Below are 17,380 nucleotides of genomic sequence, written 5' to 3'. Positions count from 1 at the left end.
CCCAAAAGAAGAAGGTACTTAATTCAACTGTATTTTTTATGTCAAATCAGCAGTTTTTCATTTATGTAATTTTAATCAAATAAATGTCCCAGCTTATAAATATTATTATTTTAATTTAAGGGGTATAATATTGTCTATTAAACATCGTTTATTTCACTAAGTTAGCATTCTTAGTTTACGAGTTTTTAGTTTGTTAAGTGACCCGGATTCAATGCTCTTGAGTGTATCAGGAATTGCCGTATTGCATAGTAACATTGTACATCCGCAACCGTGAGTTATGGTTGCGGTTAGTGACAGAAGTGATGTTTTGAGGTATTTTATAATTTATATATTTCGTATCCTTATGCTGTCCAGTTAGTTGTAACGTTGACGCGTACCAAACCATATTTGTTGTTTTAATTATTTGATAATGAAACTCTCCTTCTTAATAACGTTATTTGCTGTTGGTAGGATGTTTTACTTTTTACTATCTAAATTTAACATACGCTCGTTTTTATTGAATATTTTTTACTAACACAAGCCTCAAGCTTATTTTAAATGGTCACAGGAAATGTGTTTGAAATTATCCGTAATTTCCTATTTTCATCTGTCAACTAATATTTGTATAAAATCTGTGCATATTAGTGTTTTTGCCTATCAATATTATTTTAAATGTTTTTTCAGTAACATCAATAGAATCAAGAGGGCAAGTAAATGTAAGTTAAATTTTGAAATTATTTGTCAGTAATTGATTCCGCAGTACTGTTGAAGTTGTTTTCTTTATGACTTTTAGAATGGCAAAGACCTGAATTCGGTGAAGAAAGTTACGAGTAAGAATACTAATGAAGACGGAGATTCTGATGAATCTACAGAATACGACGACGACTGTTTGTAAAACAGAAACATAATTAAATGCAGTCATAGTGTTAAACGAAACTCTGCTTGACATTATCTAGACTTTTCCATTGCTAATTAGATTTAAAATATATTAACATAGTCTAATTAGGTTTAGTTAAACAATAACATTTATTTTTAGGGCGATCGACCCTAACGACTCCAGACCCAAAACGCGTTGAACGCCTTAAGTCGCTACAGAAAGAATCGGTAAATTTCTTTTCGTATTACTTAAAATTATAATCATCATCATCCACTTGCCCTTATCCCTTATGGAGGGTCGGCACAGTATGTGCTCTACTCTTCTATACATCTCTATCAGCCGTCATATCTGAATCCACTCCTTTCTTAAGCATATCCTCTTTCACACAATCCATCCATACTTTCTTCGGTCTTCCTCTCCCTTTGTAGCCATCCACATTCAATCTTAACACTTTCTGGTTTATGTTTATTACTTTAAATTATAATATTAACCGATTTTATATTTTAATCCCAAGTAGGGCTGGCGACATGCAGGTTTTTGATACTTCACAAAAACCTATCGCGCCAACTCTACGGGAATAGGATAAAAAGGGAAATGGTGATTTTAAATCGAATATTAAATTTAAACTAAATATGTTCATAATTAATTATTTAACGGCTTACTCACGTCATACTTTTTTCCAGTGACGGCACCGACCAGTATATAAATATGTTCATGTTTTATTTTAGAGATCGATGACTAATGAAGATTTATATGAGAGAGGATATCCAGAAACCGGATTAGTATTTAATTCTACTACAGACGAAAGCATTTATTTCAGTACGAAATATAAAAGTTTATCGGAAGCCAGTGAGTTAAATAATAAACCATAATTTGAATAAATTATATAAGCTGCTGTACTTAACTTATTTACATTTTACAGAATGCTATCAATACAGGAATCAACTTCTTAGACACAAATTTTTAAAAGAAGACCAGGAAGGTAACTAACCAACCAAGCATGTGACCTAACGTGTCGCAAATTTAAGGAAATCTCAAATCTTAAAGTGCTATTGACGGTCTTGTGTAAGCTACACACGTTAGATTTTAATGACAGGTAGAGTCTAGCATGCTAGTAACAAAATTTATTGCTGTGCAGGATTACATTATGGTCAGTGCCTTAACATAACCGTCATGCGAAACCTAATGTTGGTAGCCTACATTAAGAACCCAGAAACAAAGATAACTGGTATGAATTCGACTCGTTGTAAAAAAAGTTTAGCAGAAAAACTCTAAAATGATGCACATTCTGACTTCTGATTGCTTGTAAATTTGTTTAATTTTCAGGTCCTGGCTTTGAAATCGTAGGTGGTGAGGAGGCATCAATTATAGACCATCCTTATGTGGTAAAAATTTTTAAATAACTTAAAACTCTTCGTACATCATCAATTTGCCCTTATCCCTAATGGAGGGTAGGCACAATATGTGCTGTTCTTCCATACATCTCTATAACTTCAAACTCTGGGTACACATGGAGATATATGTTTTCGAAACCTGCCAGCCGATTTTAGTCGCAAAGCGAATCATAAGCAATAAGTGTGTGTCAGGCACACTTCGCCGACATTTCTGTCATTGCCAAAGCCGGTCGCAACCTGAGGGTCTATCACCAATGTATAACAGTTGCGAAAACGTATTCGTATATCTACAAAATTTGCATGAGATTTATTAGTGTCCTTTACGCGGTATACGAGATAAGATTGATGAGATTAGTTAAATGTTCACCCGAATATCGTGATAAGCCCTCTTTGTGAAGATAGTCGTAAGAGACGTCGCTGCGATTTTGAAGCAGACAGAGCAAATACAGTTGATAATACGCGTCGACTGTGTAGTCGCTACGCGAGGATACACTAGTTTTAAAGATTCACTACGCTTTATGTACGAATGCTCTTACAAACTTCGAGTTATATTTGATTTGTTATCAATGTTTTATTTGATTTTGCGTAGGTTTACATGACATCAACAGTTTAAAATGTTGCGGTTGATAGTTACATGAAAATAATAAAACTAATAGAGCCGAGCAGGCAATATTAAAAAAAATACAAAAAAAAGATCACGTGCTATTTACTCGTTTGTTAGCTCTCTGCAATTTTATTAGTGACTAGCTGTTGCTTGGGACTTCGCCCGCGTGAAATTAAAAAAATAGTAAAAATGTAGCCTATGTTACTGATTGATAACATAGCTTTTAAATGTTGCAGTTAATTTTTTAAATCGGTCCAGTAGTTTTTGAGTTATTTCAATACATCATATCTTATAACATTGATGATATAAACTAATTAAAGACTGTTAGTGAAGCGGCAGTTAGTAATAATTATTAAAATTTAAGGGTGGCCTGGGATATGAATTGACGCGTGGCAAATTGAACTTTATCTGTGGATGCACACTGATAAGCCATCACTTCGCATTGACCGCTGCACATTGTGCGTCAAAAAAGAATAAACGACCAAGTATTGTTCGATTCGGAACAGACAACATTCATGTAAGTTTTGGGTTAAAATAATGTTAACTTTAGACTAAAAAATCTTTTGGAAATATTTATTCATCTCAGATTATATCTGCATCTAAATTTTATGTATATGTATATATATTTTAAAACATTAATATTTACAATAACAAAACACAGGTCTATCTACTTAATCTAAGTCCCTTATGCATGTTTTGTTCGACTTTACATTGGTCCGGTTACTGATACGACACGACGACCTTGCAACGTAATAGATGTGAAAGAAAACAAAGGAAGACATAGACACAACAGGTAAAAGTCGGCGTCGTGTAATATTAGAAAGTTAAAAATGTCTCAAAGGAGTGAAAACTGGAAGTGCCTCTACCGATAAAGGCTACTACACTATTTCTATCTAAAGCTTCTACTTTGCAGGAACATGGCACTGACTACAACATTTATCATGTTAAACAATACCCTACATATCGCCATTATTCGAGTAAACCGGAAGATTATGATATCGCACTCGTTCAAACAAAATCGAGAATAGAGTTCAACAAATTTGTTCAACCTGCCTGTCTGTGGCGCAGCGAGGACACTACCAGTCTTACTCACGTCTCTGTGTCGGGATGGGGTACTACAAATCCAAGTAACACGATTACGGTTTATTTTAATATTATTCTATTCAATATTTTAGGATGCCATATCCTTTTTAATGTTATAAGGTGACAAATAAGTAAACATGAATCTGGGTTCGCTGAAATAGCAAGGCGACCCCCACCCGTGAATACCCGCAACGGTAGATGGGTTGCCTACATGGAGGGGATGCAAAAAGAAGATATTTCCCCATCCTATGCGTGTCCTCGTTCGACAATCCACTTCCCTTACTGATACTTTCCTACAGAGAACTTGAATTAGGCGACCAGCATGGACACTTATCATATACAACGTAGAACTAATTCCATTTCACGCCTGTCCTCTGTGTGGTTGTAGTATTTAACTGGTTGAGCCAGCCCATTCTAGTTGTAGCGGGTCTACCATTGTTAAGTTATTATTCAAGCATAACCTACCTACGATTTGCATTATATTAATTGTTTCTATTAATATATATCTTATCCTGTTTGACAGAATTTGCTTGCAGAGAAGAATGATAAATAATGAGGTGGAAAATGTAGCGAAATTGATCTTTGATTCTCACTCCTGGAGATCGTATACTTAGATAGAAGACGTAGTTGAGATAGTGTATTCTCTTTGTTCACACCATTGACAAAGAAAATTGATCAATAACATTCGAAAAAACAATTACTTTTCATTTAAATCACAGCATTATTAATTTTTCCTACAGTTGTATCCATTTCTTGGGTTTTCTTGCAGATGGCAAACAAATGAGCTTCGAACTTCAAAACGCTTATTTGGAAATTGTAAATAATACAGAGTGTAAGGTTAGATACAAAAATAATGGTGCTCGCTACAAACGTATTTCAAGTAATCAAATATGTGCCTCAAAATTAGGCGTTGACAGTTGTCAGGTAAGATATATCTCTATTAGGTGCTGTGTTGAGTGCAATTTCTTATTCTATAAACATTTATCGGGAGAGAGAAGGATGCCAGTATGGTTATGAGTGACCGCTGTCACAAATGATTTCATACTGGCTGTTCCCTTTTTTTCCAATTCATTTATTCGTCGTATCGTAAGTGAAGGTTTTTTTTTTTATTAAAGAAAGAATTATTCAAAATATGCTCTGATAGCTGACATCCTACGCCACGAAGTAGTGTGTGTTTAGGTTATATTACATTATCATCCAATTTTAAAGTCCAGTTAAACTTAAAAAGTCTTCGAATATTATGACAAAACTATATAATCTAGATGATTAATGAACTAGTTATTTTTTTTATTCTTTTTAGGGCGATTCAGGCGGACCCTTGGAGGCGTATTCAAACCGTATTCAATTTGTGATAGGTGTTACATCACATGGACATGGTTGCGCTGAAAGTAACGTTCCTGGTATTTACATTAGGGTTGCTAGATTTGTAAGCTGGATTCAACGAACTGTATGGAAGAATTGGGATTAGTCTACGTGCACCCTTAATTTAACAATAGCACTTATCAAAAATAATTGTTTTTGGAAGTCGGTTAAAAAATTAAACAAATGTAGGAAAAAATTGTAAATTGGTCAAATAAATATCGAAATCACTGACAAGTTTTAATTATAGTCCTTCGTATATTTTTGCGAATTGTTTTTCAGATAAAATTTCATTCACATAATGATCTTCGGGCCACACAATGTCTTCTATCCAATTGACAAAACTCGATACTTTAGTATAGACATTTGGGTTGTCAGGGGAGTCACAACCAAAGCTGGTAGACTGTATGCCTACTATATAATGGACTGTAAAGTCTGTATAATAAGGGTTAATAATGGGCATCATTAAAGGACCTCCTGAGTCACCCTGAAATAAAATCATAATTTTTCCGTTAACATTACTCTAAATAGTATATTCAAATCATTAAATGCTTTCCTCGTCTTTATGGTAAAAGTTACCTTGCATGTGTCATTGACGTTACAGTAATTTGAACAAATTTGATGAGGTAGTTGAATTGTATTTACATGTAACGCTTCGTTTAATTTCTCACTGCACACATTAGTATCTATTACTTCGACATCGTCTATCTGATATTCTGGTTGATGTTTCGAATCTGTGAATAAGAATTTAAAAATGCTTTTTCTGTGCTTGATTTTTATATCAGTTTTCACCAGGCATGTATAAATTCTTAACAAATAATTACCTGATTCGACGACACCCCATCCAGATTCATAGCCTTTTCCAAACAATTCATCTCCTTCATATGGCCAGATACATGATGGATTAGTAAATACTTTGAATGGAATTATATCTTCTAACTCGATTAGAGCTATGTCATAATATTTCGATGGTGGTCGGTAATTGTCTGGTACTATTACATTTTTTATATAAACATCTGTTGGTGTTTTTCCGAATTCAACCTGAAACAAATTATATTAACTACGCTCTATCGTATCGAAGGCTAAGACGAACTTTGGGTCGCTGCACCAGCGAAGTAACTAATTAACAGCTACATTTACGTACTTATTTGGTGTCGACAGAGTCTTACAGATACGTTTGGAATCTATAAGAATTACATGAATTCTGCTGTTTCGAATAACATGATAATAATATCACAATCAACAAAAATAAATAAGAAGGAAATACCGAGTCCAATATATATTTGTCTCCAAGTCTAATTATTTTGGGAGAGGGATTCATAACTCTGGTGTCGTTTGCAGTTGAGCAGTGCGCGGCGGTCAAGAAGAACCTATCGCTTATCATTACAGCACCACACAAAAATATCCAGGCTTCTCCATCTGTTTGCCAACCTATAGCCCCCTGGAAAAAATAAATCAGTCTACAGAGTAATAAGACTTTAGGGATGTTTCGGATTCGCATTAAGCTACATACGCTCAGTTTTATCTGAAAGTTTTATCAAAACAGTCGGATGGTTCAGATAAACTAACAGAACTGACCTTTTCTCAGTTTTGCTAGAAATATTTTAGGTAACAGGTTTGTTTTAATTTTATTTACCGTATGAGCAAATTTTCCCGTTGACACTTCTTTACCCCTGTATATGGCGAAACTGACGTATGCGCCTTCCACACCAGTTTTACCTTAAACCATAGGGCTTTATTTAATATTTAATATTTTGGTACTCATATTTTCCAGGAAAAAATACTCACATCTTATTTTTTTTAAAAGTAGTTGGTCGTAAAATCGCATTTTCCATAAATGTTCAAGACATTCTGAAATCGAAAGAATTTTTTTAGTAATCTTTCTAAACTCCCAAAACAACCAAAATTAAAAACATTGTTTTCAAAGATTAATTAGATGATTAATAATTTTGTTAATCTGTGAACACCTCCTGATTCTTGAGTCCTCAATTTGTAGTTAAATATAACTTTATTTTAAAAAAAAAACAAAGTTATCCGGCCCAGAGAGAAGTTTTTCGGTTAGTTCAGTCAAGGTAACAGTAATAGTTTTTAAGGAAGAGAACAAGACTGACATGACATCTACATCCCGAGAAAGGTTATGTGGTATTTTTTTGTTTTTGACAATAACGCTAAGCCATTACAGCGGTCGCAAACCTTTGAACGAACACACTACTGTTGTGCGATTGTCGATTGTTTCGCAGGTAATTCAACTGTTTAGTTGCACAAATAAAAATTGAGTGTGCGCACCTCCATATAAGCTTATAGGAATCAAAGCGAGACTAAGTAAGGTGTGAGCGAACTTAATTAGTATTACTTACGCTCACCGGGTCAGATACATTTGCCAGTTTATAAGCATATATCTCATTGATTATTGGTTTTGAAAGATCCTAATTGTATTACTTACTAACTTCACTAACGCGTCGATTAGGTGCTCTGAAATCTGGCAACTCTTGTTCCATGATACCGCATGACATTGTACGGAAAAGTTCATTTTGTGGCAGATCGTCTAATATTTTGAACAAATCACTAGTACGGTTATCGATTGCAGTCAACTTAAAAAAAAAACAATAAAATTATTCATATTATTAACAAATTGAGACATTATGAATAAAATTTTCTACATATTGCAGATGTCTATGGACAGCTGTTATTTAGCTCTTTTAGCGATATTAAGTTATCTCTTGTTAATTAGTTTTCTCGTACCATAAAAAATTGAACCACAAATGTTTTTTAGGTGTTCTTTTTATAATATAAGGTTGAAAACAAACAAGCGGCCATCTTAGAGACAGAGGACAAGATGCACGAAAACAGGATTTCGACATGAGTCTCTACCATTCCAATCCTTTCCTCGTACGTTAGAGGACTAAAATTAGACTTCGGGCCCAATGTTCAGATTGTACTCGGAATTGCTTCCACGCATGTTTTCTGTGTGGTGGTGGTATTGCACCGGACGATCATGCCCTACAGCGCGAAGAGATTTTATTTCAGTCTTTGTCTGTTAAATTTTAATTAGTATGTACTGTAAAATGATAACTTTATTACTTACAGTTCCGTTACCATGTCGTCTCTTGTACGGTATAAAATTTTTATATGACGTCACTTGTAGAAGGTTAGAAAAAATAATTGATGCTGAAATTCCATTTTACGAATTATTAAACCACGGTTTATCAAACTTTGTCAAAGCTTTTGTACACAATTTTGTCTGCTTAGTATTAAAAAAAAACCTTATTAATTAGTCTGTGTGTTCTTCTAGACTATGTTCTACAATTGTGCTAGATTTCGTTAAGATTCATTTAGCTGTACTGGAGATTTATAAGAGCAAACATCCATCCAAATATAAATGGAGAGCGTTGATTGATGAGGGGTTGATTTGTAATCTACAGATATTGGGGTCAAATCCTGCCATGTAAATATGTCATTTTCGATTTTAATATATACCCGATGCTCTTACAGCGAATGAAAATATTGTGATGGAACCTGCACGTATCGGCGAAGAAAATTCAAAGATATGTGTGAAGTCAACGAACTCGCACATTGCCAGAGTTGACTATGGCCTAGTCTCCCTTAAAATAGGCTTCGAGTCCTTCAGTGGAGACTTATAGAGAGCTGTCCAAATATAATATAATATAATATAATATATTACAATAGGGCAGCTCCTCTAAAGACAATCTAAAAATAGATATAAAAACTAATTCTACTAGGATACCATATTAATGGTAGACGAACCATGACATTGTATAACAATGTAAGGAAAATAAACATCATGTACAAATAATAACACATTATGTGTCTTTAATTAATTTAGTTAAAGGAAAACAGACTATAAGGAAATAACAAGTTCTAATTATCAATTTCGTTGCAAATAATATTAAATTTGAATTCACAAACACTGTTTCATATATTATTATATTATAATCAGTTGTTACTAATAATAAGGCCATTTTTATGTCCTTATTAAGGTTTAGTAAAGCATGTACACTGACCGGACATAGTGGGATAAGATCAGGGAATGATGAATGACATTAGAATAATTAAAAAAAAAATTACCAGTGAGTAAATATAAATAAATTAACAAAATTCATACAAAGTTCGCAAATTTATCTAATAAGAAAACATTAAGAAATAAACATACCGAAAAAAATTCTTAGTACAAATAACACAGATCTCTTTAAGTGATTTGTCATTTTATTCAACACAAACGCGTCCGTCATAGAATAATGTTACATAACAAATGCGAACAAAATAAATGAAGATGACGTGACGTAATTATGTAGTTTTTTTATTTATTTGACTTTATAAATGTGACTAAGTACAGTCAAGGAAACTGGTGGTGGTCAACTACAGGCTATAATATTTTGAACATCTTGAAACGAGACGGAACAAAAACCGACACAATACAGCTTCAAATATGTCTGTATGAAAAAAAAGTTGATTAGTGATACACGGCTAACTGTTTTTATTATCCCTTAGTTTGCACCATTCACTGGTATCTAATTGGTTATTTGTATGAAAAGGCGGAGTTTGTCTGGTTGTAATAAACAAGGCATTTTTTAAACCTTGGGCCACCGACGTCCTTGTACATAGAAATCCGTATCACAATTTGTTCAAACTTAAATAAATAAATAAGATTCAATTAGGTTATGAACCTTAAATAGTTGTAAAGATTAACGTAATGTGTAAGGCACTTTAGTATAATGTCAGTAACCAGACTGGTTACTGAAGGTCAATTATAATGGGTTCATTTTGTTTTTTTATACGTATTCTCCGACGTCGGGTCATATAGACGATAATACATTTAGACCAACATAAAATTACGTTACTCTCGAATTCTCTTACAGTCGACACTTCACCCTCTATCTATATTCAATACTTAATATAATAAAGTGTAAACACACACTATTTTATGGCAGAGAAGTCAGCAATCACGGTATATGTTTGAAAAATTCTTTCTAATAAGCCTTACACTTACGACACGCTTTATGCTATTTATTTTTACGCTATTAAACTTAGGGGGTAGATAAATTGGAAAAAACCTTCATCTGGGAAAGGGACCATAAACTAAAAGCTGCCAACATTAAGGAAACAAAGTTAAAGTTATTGTGGTAACGTAATTTTGACATTTGCAATTGAGAATTTGACAATGGTAAAGAGTACTCGTAAAATAATGTTTTTATAATTTCATGCGGATGAAGTCCCACGGGTACAGCTAGTTTGGAATAAAACCTTCATGTGAGAAAGGGACCATATCCGTGGGGAACCCCAAGAGAGTGGAAAAATATAAAATAGATATAAAATTACTTTGAATGATTTACATGAAAAGGTGCTACACCTAGCATAGATCAGATGTCGTCGAAGATCATAACAAAATTACTTGGTTTGATTTCGTACGGCAACATTTTATGGCCAGTTTCCCAGTATAAGTACGTACGTACGTAACTCGAGTTTTATTCCATTGAAACTTAGGTCGTCATACAAAAGAATCACTACGTAATGATAAAATAAAAGGAATCTTCATCAACCCAACAGTAATTGCTTATTTTGATAACTTTATGACCTACAAGTTTTTATTCATATATACAGATAATCTAGGTACACTAAGATCGGACTAATTAACTCAAGGTTACAGTCAAAGCCATTTAAGAAAAATATTGACTAGACATAGGGAACAACATTTTTTTACCGGTAACTTCTTAGAAAGGTACTATGTTACTTGTCAACTTTAGTACGCCACCTGATGTTTTTGTCTGACATTTTATAAAACAATTTACAAAATCATAATAAGCGCCATCTTTTGTCATAAAATAAACTAAACAGTGTGAAAAAATAAAACATCTGTTTAAATTTTGTTTAGTGACATCTATCGGCAATTTATATCAAAACAATTATATTGACGTGTGGCTTTGAGGACCTATCAATAGCGTTCGTGGATCTTGTGAAAAATGTCTGAAGTGAAGTGTCAACTATGCTTCCTCTATATATTTTTTGAATCTATTTATACTTAAATAATATTACGTAGCAGTCTGTATTTTGTGTTGTCATTAGCAATCTTTACGTAATGTGAAAACATACAGACGAATTAAGTACCTCCTTCTTTTGGAAAGTCGGTCAAAAACGGTCAAAAAAGAAATTTCAAAAGAGTAAATTTTCATTAAACAAAGAAGGTGAGGTAATAAATGAAAGGTGATGAAATATATTTTAGTAATTACATTTATTACAAAATCATGTTTTGTTACAAAGTTACACTATTATCTTGTAAATCATGTTAACTAATGTATAGAAACTTTGCCGATAGGCGCATGACGTCACACGTTAACTTCGGATACTTCGCAGACTTCCTACACACGGCTAATACACTTGAAGTATCTTTATAAAGCTATATTTATAATCTTTTGTATCTAAATTTTCTCTAATACACTCAAGAGCATTGAATCCGGGTCACTTAAATAAAAAAAAAACTGGTAAACTAAGAATGAAATAAACGAAGTTCAATACTCCTTAAATTAAGATCCTAATACTTCTACACTCTCAGAGGAATAGGAGATTAAAAATGAAAATCGTATAACAAACTTGGTGTACAGAATACTAAACTGGTTAAACGCTACAACGTACTTCATTACTGTGAAAGTACAAGAAGGCAACACAAACATATTAAATTTCAAAAAAATTACATTATTGTACAAAAATAGCATTTTTTGATTTTCGTATTAAGGCAAGATGAGTTGTTTTTTTATGTCATTTTAAATCAATAAACTGTACTGGCTTATAAAAATTATTATTTTTTAATTTAAAGGGGTATATGTCTATTAAACATTGTTTATTCCAGTAAGTTTTTTAAGTGACCCGAATTTAATGCTCTTGAGTGTAATATTGTACTTTTATCATACGAATGATAATAACATACACATACGTTATCTTGAGCGATAGAGAAAGAACATTGCAATTACTTCTTGTCAACTTCTGTCTCCCAAGAATTCATGGCGAATACAACTCTTTGGTATCTGGCAGAAGTAAGATGTCTTCTAAAAACTCGTAAAATTAATTTTTTTTATTCACTCTCAAATAATCCTCTTCCCATACGATACTTTCGATCCAATCCAGAAAACTGGAAACTCTGGTGTAGACACTCGGAGTGTTAGGACGTCCACATCCATAACCGAAAGACGTAACTCCAAGTACATAATGCATGTTCCAATCTGTAAAACCTGGCATTTTGATTTGCATTTGCAAGGGACCTCCAGAATCACCCTGTAACAATTGTATAGTTTTTTGAGAAAAAGAAAAGAGCAAAACAATTAGAATAAACGATCAACAGTTAAAAATAAAACTAAAACCGAGAGCAGATGAGTTGTCGTTGATGATAATAAGGATTTTTACACAAATTGCTTTTTGTAGATATATTATGATGACCTTGAAAACTATCTGAGAATATCCAGTGCAAACACTTATTGTCACATCCCCTCATTTTCGTTGAAAAAACAGTTGGGAATAGAAAATTTTAACAGGTATTCGGACATTAAAAGCCTTAAATTATTTAATAGTTTCCATTGAAATATTCATATTGCATGATGCTTACCTGACAGGAATCAATTCCACCAGCTAAGTGTCCGGCGCACATCTGGTGATAGACCAGACCACGCCAGTTGCGATTGCGGCTGGAGTGCAGCAGTTTGTCACATTCCCGCACCGGTACCACGTCCACCTCCGCAAATTGTAAAATGGGATGCGATTGTTCGCTACCTACAAACATTTCAAAAATATAAGATGGGATGAATAGCATGCAACAAGAAGGACCTTAGCTATGAGTGTGGAGGTACATCGGTACAGATAGATCTAGAAAGAGGTAGATGGATTGCGTGAAAGGCAGTGATGACATGACTATCAATCAAAGAAATAATTACTTCATTTGGTTTTAAGCAATTAAGAGCCAAATCACTTAATGTATGCATTTTAGTAAAAACAGGAACCTAGAAGACGAACTCAAAAGACTACTAGTCATAGAGGAGGTATACGTGGTGATGAGAAAAGTAAAGAGAAAAATTTAGGCAGTTTTGTTGGTTTCAATTGAGTATTGTTTCTTCGTCACATATTACGCTATACCTCAGACGATGATAGTTCTTTAGGTAAGCCAATTATAAATGAAACACAAACCTGCTTCGGTAATACCCCATCCAGTAAGTGCTGCCTTTCCAAATACTTCTTGATAAGGATTCGCCCAAATACACGCGGGATGGCTTTTCAAAGTAAACGTTATGGGTGTCTCTAGTTCTATTACAGCAATATCATAGTATTTTCTAGGAGCTCGATAATATGGATGCACAATAAATCTCTTGATAGCTGTATCTTGAGGTGGTTGTTCATCTAGACTCTGTGGGAATTAAAAATCAACTATGAAGAATTGTATGTGTATGATTTACTTAGGTATATCTACTTTAATTATTGATAGGCTTTTGAATATGATAATATAAAAGTCGATATGACATCCGATGGATGAATCTGGCATCGTCTATTTTGATATTGTTGGTCGAAATTTTTGCTTTGGGCTTTCGAAGTAAACTCTGATTCATATCTGTCTCTTAACATCTAGTAAGAAGTAATCTGCATTTACTTTGTCTATAGACAATATGGTTTTAAATTCAATAACATTACTTACTTTAAACCCAATATTTATTTCACCCACTCGTACTATTTTAGGCACTGGATCTATGATTTTGGAATCACCTCTCTTCGTTCGGGAACAATGTGCTGCAGAAAGCATGAACTTTTCTGTCACCAGTGTACCGCCACATTTGAAGACCCAAGTGGCGTTTTCTGATTTCCATCCTATCGCCCCCTTGAATCAATGTTATTTTCCTTTACATAAATCTCTCTAGGTAATCTGGTATATTGGACTGAATAAAGTTTTGGAAGAACAACGGAAGAATATTATCAAGAATAGTTAAACGTAACTTGGAAACCGACCATTAATAAAGAATCTAAGGATCAATTAGTAAGAAATTAAAATTACCATATGAGGAAATTGTCCGGGTGATGCATCTTGCCCTCCGAATATAACGGTCAAACTGGGATCAAATGTGGCGCCACCTGGAGTTGATGAAATACGTTATTATTTTTTTACTATTTTTTTTTAAATGGGGACAACTAAAAAAACTTTACTCAAGATATATGTAAATACATTTAATTGGATTAATGGAATATGTTACTGAATTTTGCGATTTATTTTTTGTCCCTGAGTACATCATTTATTTTATACTAGTAAAGACAGTCTCTTGATAATAATTTTAATGAATTATATTGGTGATAAAAACTTACATTTAATAACTCTCACAAGTGAATGATCGTAAAACCTCATCCGCCACAAGTATTCAAGGCATTCTGAAACATTGAAATATATCTATACTAGTAAAATAAAGCGTAAACACACACTATTTTGTGGCGTAAGATGTCAGCAATCACAGCATATTTTTGAATAATTCTTTCTTTAATAAAAAGCCCTATACTTACGCCACGCTTTAGGCTATATATTTTCACGCTGTTAAACTTAGAGGGTAAATAAATTTGATAAAAATGCTCATGTGGGAAAGGGACCATAAGCTACAAACTGCCAACATCAAGGAAGTAAGTCATTTTGACATTTGCAATTGATAATTTGACAAATGTAAACAATAAAGTAAGATTTGCATAAATTCATGGTGATGAAGCGGCACGGGAACAGCTAGTTGTAACTAAAAATGTCAGATTAAACATAGATTAGAGCTAGAGATAGGCAATTTTCACATTTCAGCTTAGAGAGTGGACCTTTGACTAAAGTATCGTATAATTGTTGTCTTGTTTATTCCTATGAGCTTACATGGAGGTGCTCACACTACTCGATTTTTACTTGTGCAACAAAATTGCTGAATTGGCTGTGAAACAATCTACAATCGATTTGATCGACTATGCAATGGTTTAGTCAAAGGTGTGCGACCGCTTTTATACTAGATTAAAATTTTTATGACATATAAAATTTAAAAGAAATACGGATTCGCGTTATGTAGACGATCCCAAAAAGCCTTTTTACTATCTCATTAAAAAGCCTATGAAATTAATATCACCCAAATATTCTTGATAATCTTAATTATTACACTTTTTATCTCACTAATATTATAAATGTGAAAGTTTTGGATGAATGAATATATGTTTATTTGAAATTGTAACCTAAATTGCTAATCGGATCTCGATGAACTTTGGCATAGATGTAGACGACATTCTGGAAGAATACATAGGCTACTAACTTTTGTTTTATTTTTTAATCTACGAGGACAGAATCTCGGTCGAAAGATAGAAAAAATAAATACTTACTTGTCTCGCTTATTCTTCGGCCAGGTTTAAAAAAGTCTGGCATCGTCGATGAGATCGGATCACACGAGTCCGGATCGAAATCCGGATCGATCTGGTCTAGTTCAGTGAATAAATTCTCTGATGTTAGATGAACCAAATTAAGCTGAAAATAATAAAAAAATGTCAATACCTTTTCTAAAACTATATAAGAACATATTAAAATTAATTTGGATAAAAATTATCTCGAACGAGCTGCTGGTCGCGACTTAGACCGTGTGGAATTACAAAAAAAGTTCAAAATGTAATTCAGTAATAACACCTTTTTATTGGCGATACAGTCTTTTAAATAGGCCCATTACTTTCTGAGTTATTTCAATACATATAAAAATCTAATTCTTTCCTCTTTATAATATCAAGTAAGGGTATCTTACTAATATTATAAATGCCAATGTATAGATGGATGTTTGTTAGAGATTGTAGCCCAAACGGCTGAACGGATCTCGATGATATTTCGTACAGATGTAGAGGATAGTCTGGAAGAACACATAGGCTACTCGCTTTTGTTTTCCTTAATTCCACGCGAACGGACTTGCGGGCGAAAGCCAGTAGATTATAACACAAAAACACTGTTTCAACCTCTTTTCAACAAATCCAGTAAACATCTAGCATTCAAATAAATATTTTAAACATCAATACTTACGGTTTGACTTGCATTGACATAGTTTTCAATCCGATTGAAGTTTCTTTTCGCTGATACTAAGTTCAAAATGTACACAGTAACTGAAAAATTGTAATTAAATTTAGTCATACATTTTTAGGCCTATGTCTAAAAGTTATAGGCATATTATCATCAGATGATGATGTTATTTAGAATATTGGATTAATTTTTTTCATGGACATCTTCTTTGAACAAAGTAAACACAGAAATTACCACAAATATTATAAGGAAAAAATTACAAGAAAAATACGTTGTCTACTAAATTATAAGTGACGTAAATCTTACAAAAAAATATTTTTTAATTATTTGATTAATAAAATGCTAGTAATGGTAATTGTTACGTACCATAAATAATTACTAGTTGTTGCAAAAAATATTCTATTCTTGATTTTAACATTTTAATATTGTTTTTGATTCGAGATGAATACGTGTGGGTCTTGTTAAATGTCCATTGCAAATGTGACCAAGAATGCGATGTCACTAGTTAGACTGGTTTAAGTCTTGTAACGCAGTGGAAGCCATGCTAAACTTTTTTTTATCTATACTAATATAATAGTTACTAATATTAACAGTGGTAGAGCCCGATTAAACATCTTCGCACGAATGGGCCCGCTCGCCTGGTGGAATACCACGACCACGCAGAAAACAGGCGTGAAGTGGAAGCAATTCCGCGTTCATTTCGGTGGATTCAGGTGGCCGCTTACTTGTTTGCCACTTTACATTATATAAAAAATATATTGTAAACAGGAAGGATTTATATTTTGATATGTACTAGAATATTTCAAAAACTACTCGGCCGATTTTAAAAATTCTTTCACCGTTAGTAAGGTAATTTATCTGTGAGTAGAATATGCTGTATTTTTTAATTACTCGCGTACCAAGTCGTAACAGCTAGTAACTACTTATATTGTCGCAGATATAACGTCAAATTCAGGTTCCAATGCCAGTCACTTGTTTAGAAACAGTTTTAATGTTATTAATTTGATAGGTAGAGTAAGATTTTTTTGTGT

At 33.3% G+C, this 17,380-nt stretch overlaps 3 protein-coding genes across 4 annotated transcripts; 1 reads left to right on the top strand and 2 right to left on the bottom strand.

Annotated features, from left to right (window-relative positions):
- The first annotated feature begins 334 nt into the window (after positions 1 to 334).
- Positions 335 to 5,430, top strand: LOC106111594 (trypsin-7-like). 2 transcript variants are annotated; one of them, XM_013293726.1, is made up of 11 exons: positions 335 to 446; positions 664 to 695; positions 773 to 809; positions 1,016 to 1,083; positions 1,585 to 1,705; positions 1,779 to 1,838; positions 2,183 to 2,241; positions 3,219 to 3,371; positions 3,768 to 3,981; positions 4,707 to 4,861; positions 5,238 to 5,430. In XM_013293726.1, the coding sequence occupies exons 1-11, from the start codon at positions 410 to 412 to the stop codon at positions 5,403 to 5,405; spliced, it is 1,104 nt and encodes a 367-aa protein (XP_013149180.1). In that variant the 5' UTR covers positions 335 to 409; the 3' UTR covers positions 5,406 to 5,430. The 2 variants fall into 2 exon arrangements, with proteins under 2 accessions (XP_013149180.1, XP_013149179.1); XM_013293725.1 differs by having other exon boundaries at positions 773 to 866.
- A 55-nt stretch (positions 5,431 to 5,485) lies between these two features.
- Positions 5,486 to 9,575, bottom strand: LOC106111591 (tryptase gamma-like). Its single transcript, XM_013293721.1, has 9 exons — positions 9,468 to 9,575; positions 8,382 to 8,464; positions 7,740 to 7,887; positions 7,085 to 7,147; positions 6,933 to 7,015; positions 6,564 to 6,737; positions 6,121 to 6,337; positions 5,876 to 6,030; positions 5,486 to 5,783 (listed from the first exon to the last, which is right to left on the bottom strand). Exons 1-9 carry the CDS (start codon positions 9,544 to 9,546, stop codon positions 5,541 to 5,543), a joined length of 1,245 nt encoding a protein of 414 aa, XP_013149175.1. The 5' UTR covers positions 9,547 to 9,575; the 3' UTR covers positions 5,486 to 5,540.
- Positions 9,576 to 11,524: 1,949 nt separating this feature from the next.
- LOC106111593 (serine protease snake-like) lies at positions 11,525 to 16,846 on the bottom strand. Its single transcript, XM_013293723.1, has 9 exons — positions 16,716 to 16,846; positions 16,353 to 16,432; positions 15,674 to 15,815; positions 14,645 to 14,707; positions 14,340 to 14,416; positions 13,986 to 14,165; positions 13,484 to 13,700; positions 12,909 to 13,072; positions 11,525 to 12,580 (listed from the first exon to the last, which is right to left on the bottom strand). The coding sequence occupies exons 1-9, from the start codon at positions 16,765 to 16,767 to the stop codon at positions 12,371 to 12,373; spliced, it is 1,185 nt and encodes a 394-aa protein (XP_013149177.1). The 5' UTR covers positions 16,768 to 16,846; the 3' UTR covers positions 11,525 to 12,370.
- Between the last annotated feature and the right edge of the window lie 534 nt (positions 16,847 to 17,380).

The sequence above is a fragment of the Papilio polytes genome, unplaced genomic scaffold (assembly GCF_000836215.1).
Source record: "Papilio polytes unplaced genomic scaffold, Ppol_1.0 DF824158.1, whole genome shotgun sequence".
NCBI lineage: Eukaryota > Metazoa > Arthropoda > Insecta > Lepidoptera > Papilionidae > Papilio > Papilio polytes.
This window is presented reverse-complemented; position numbering and strand designations above follow the sequence as displayed.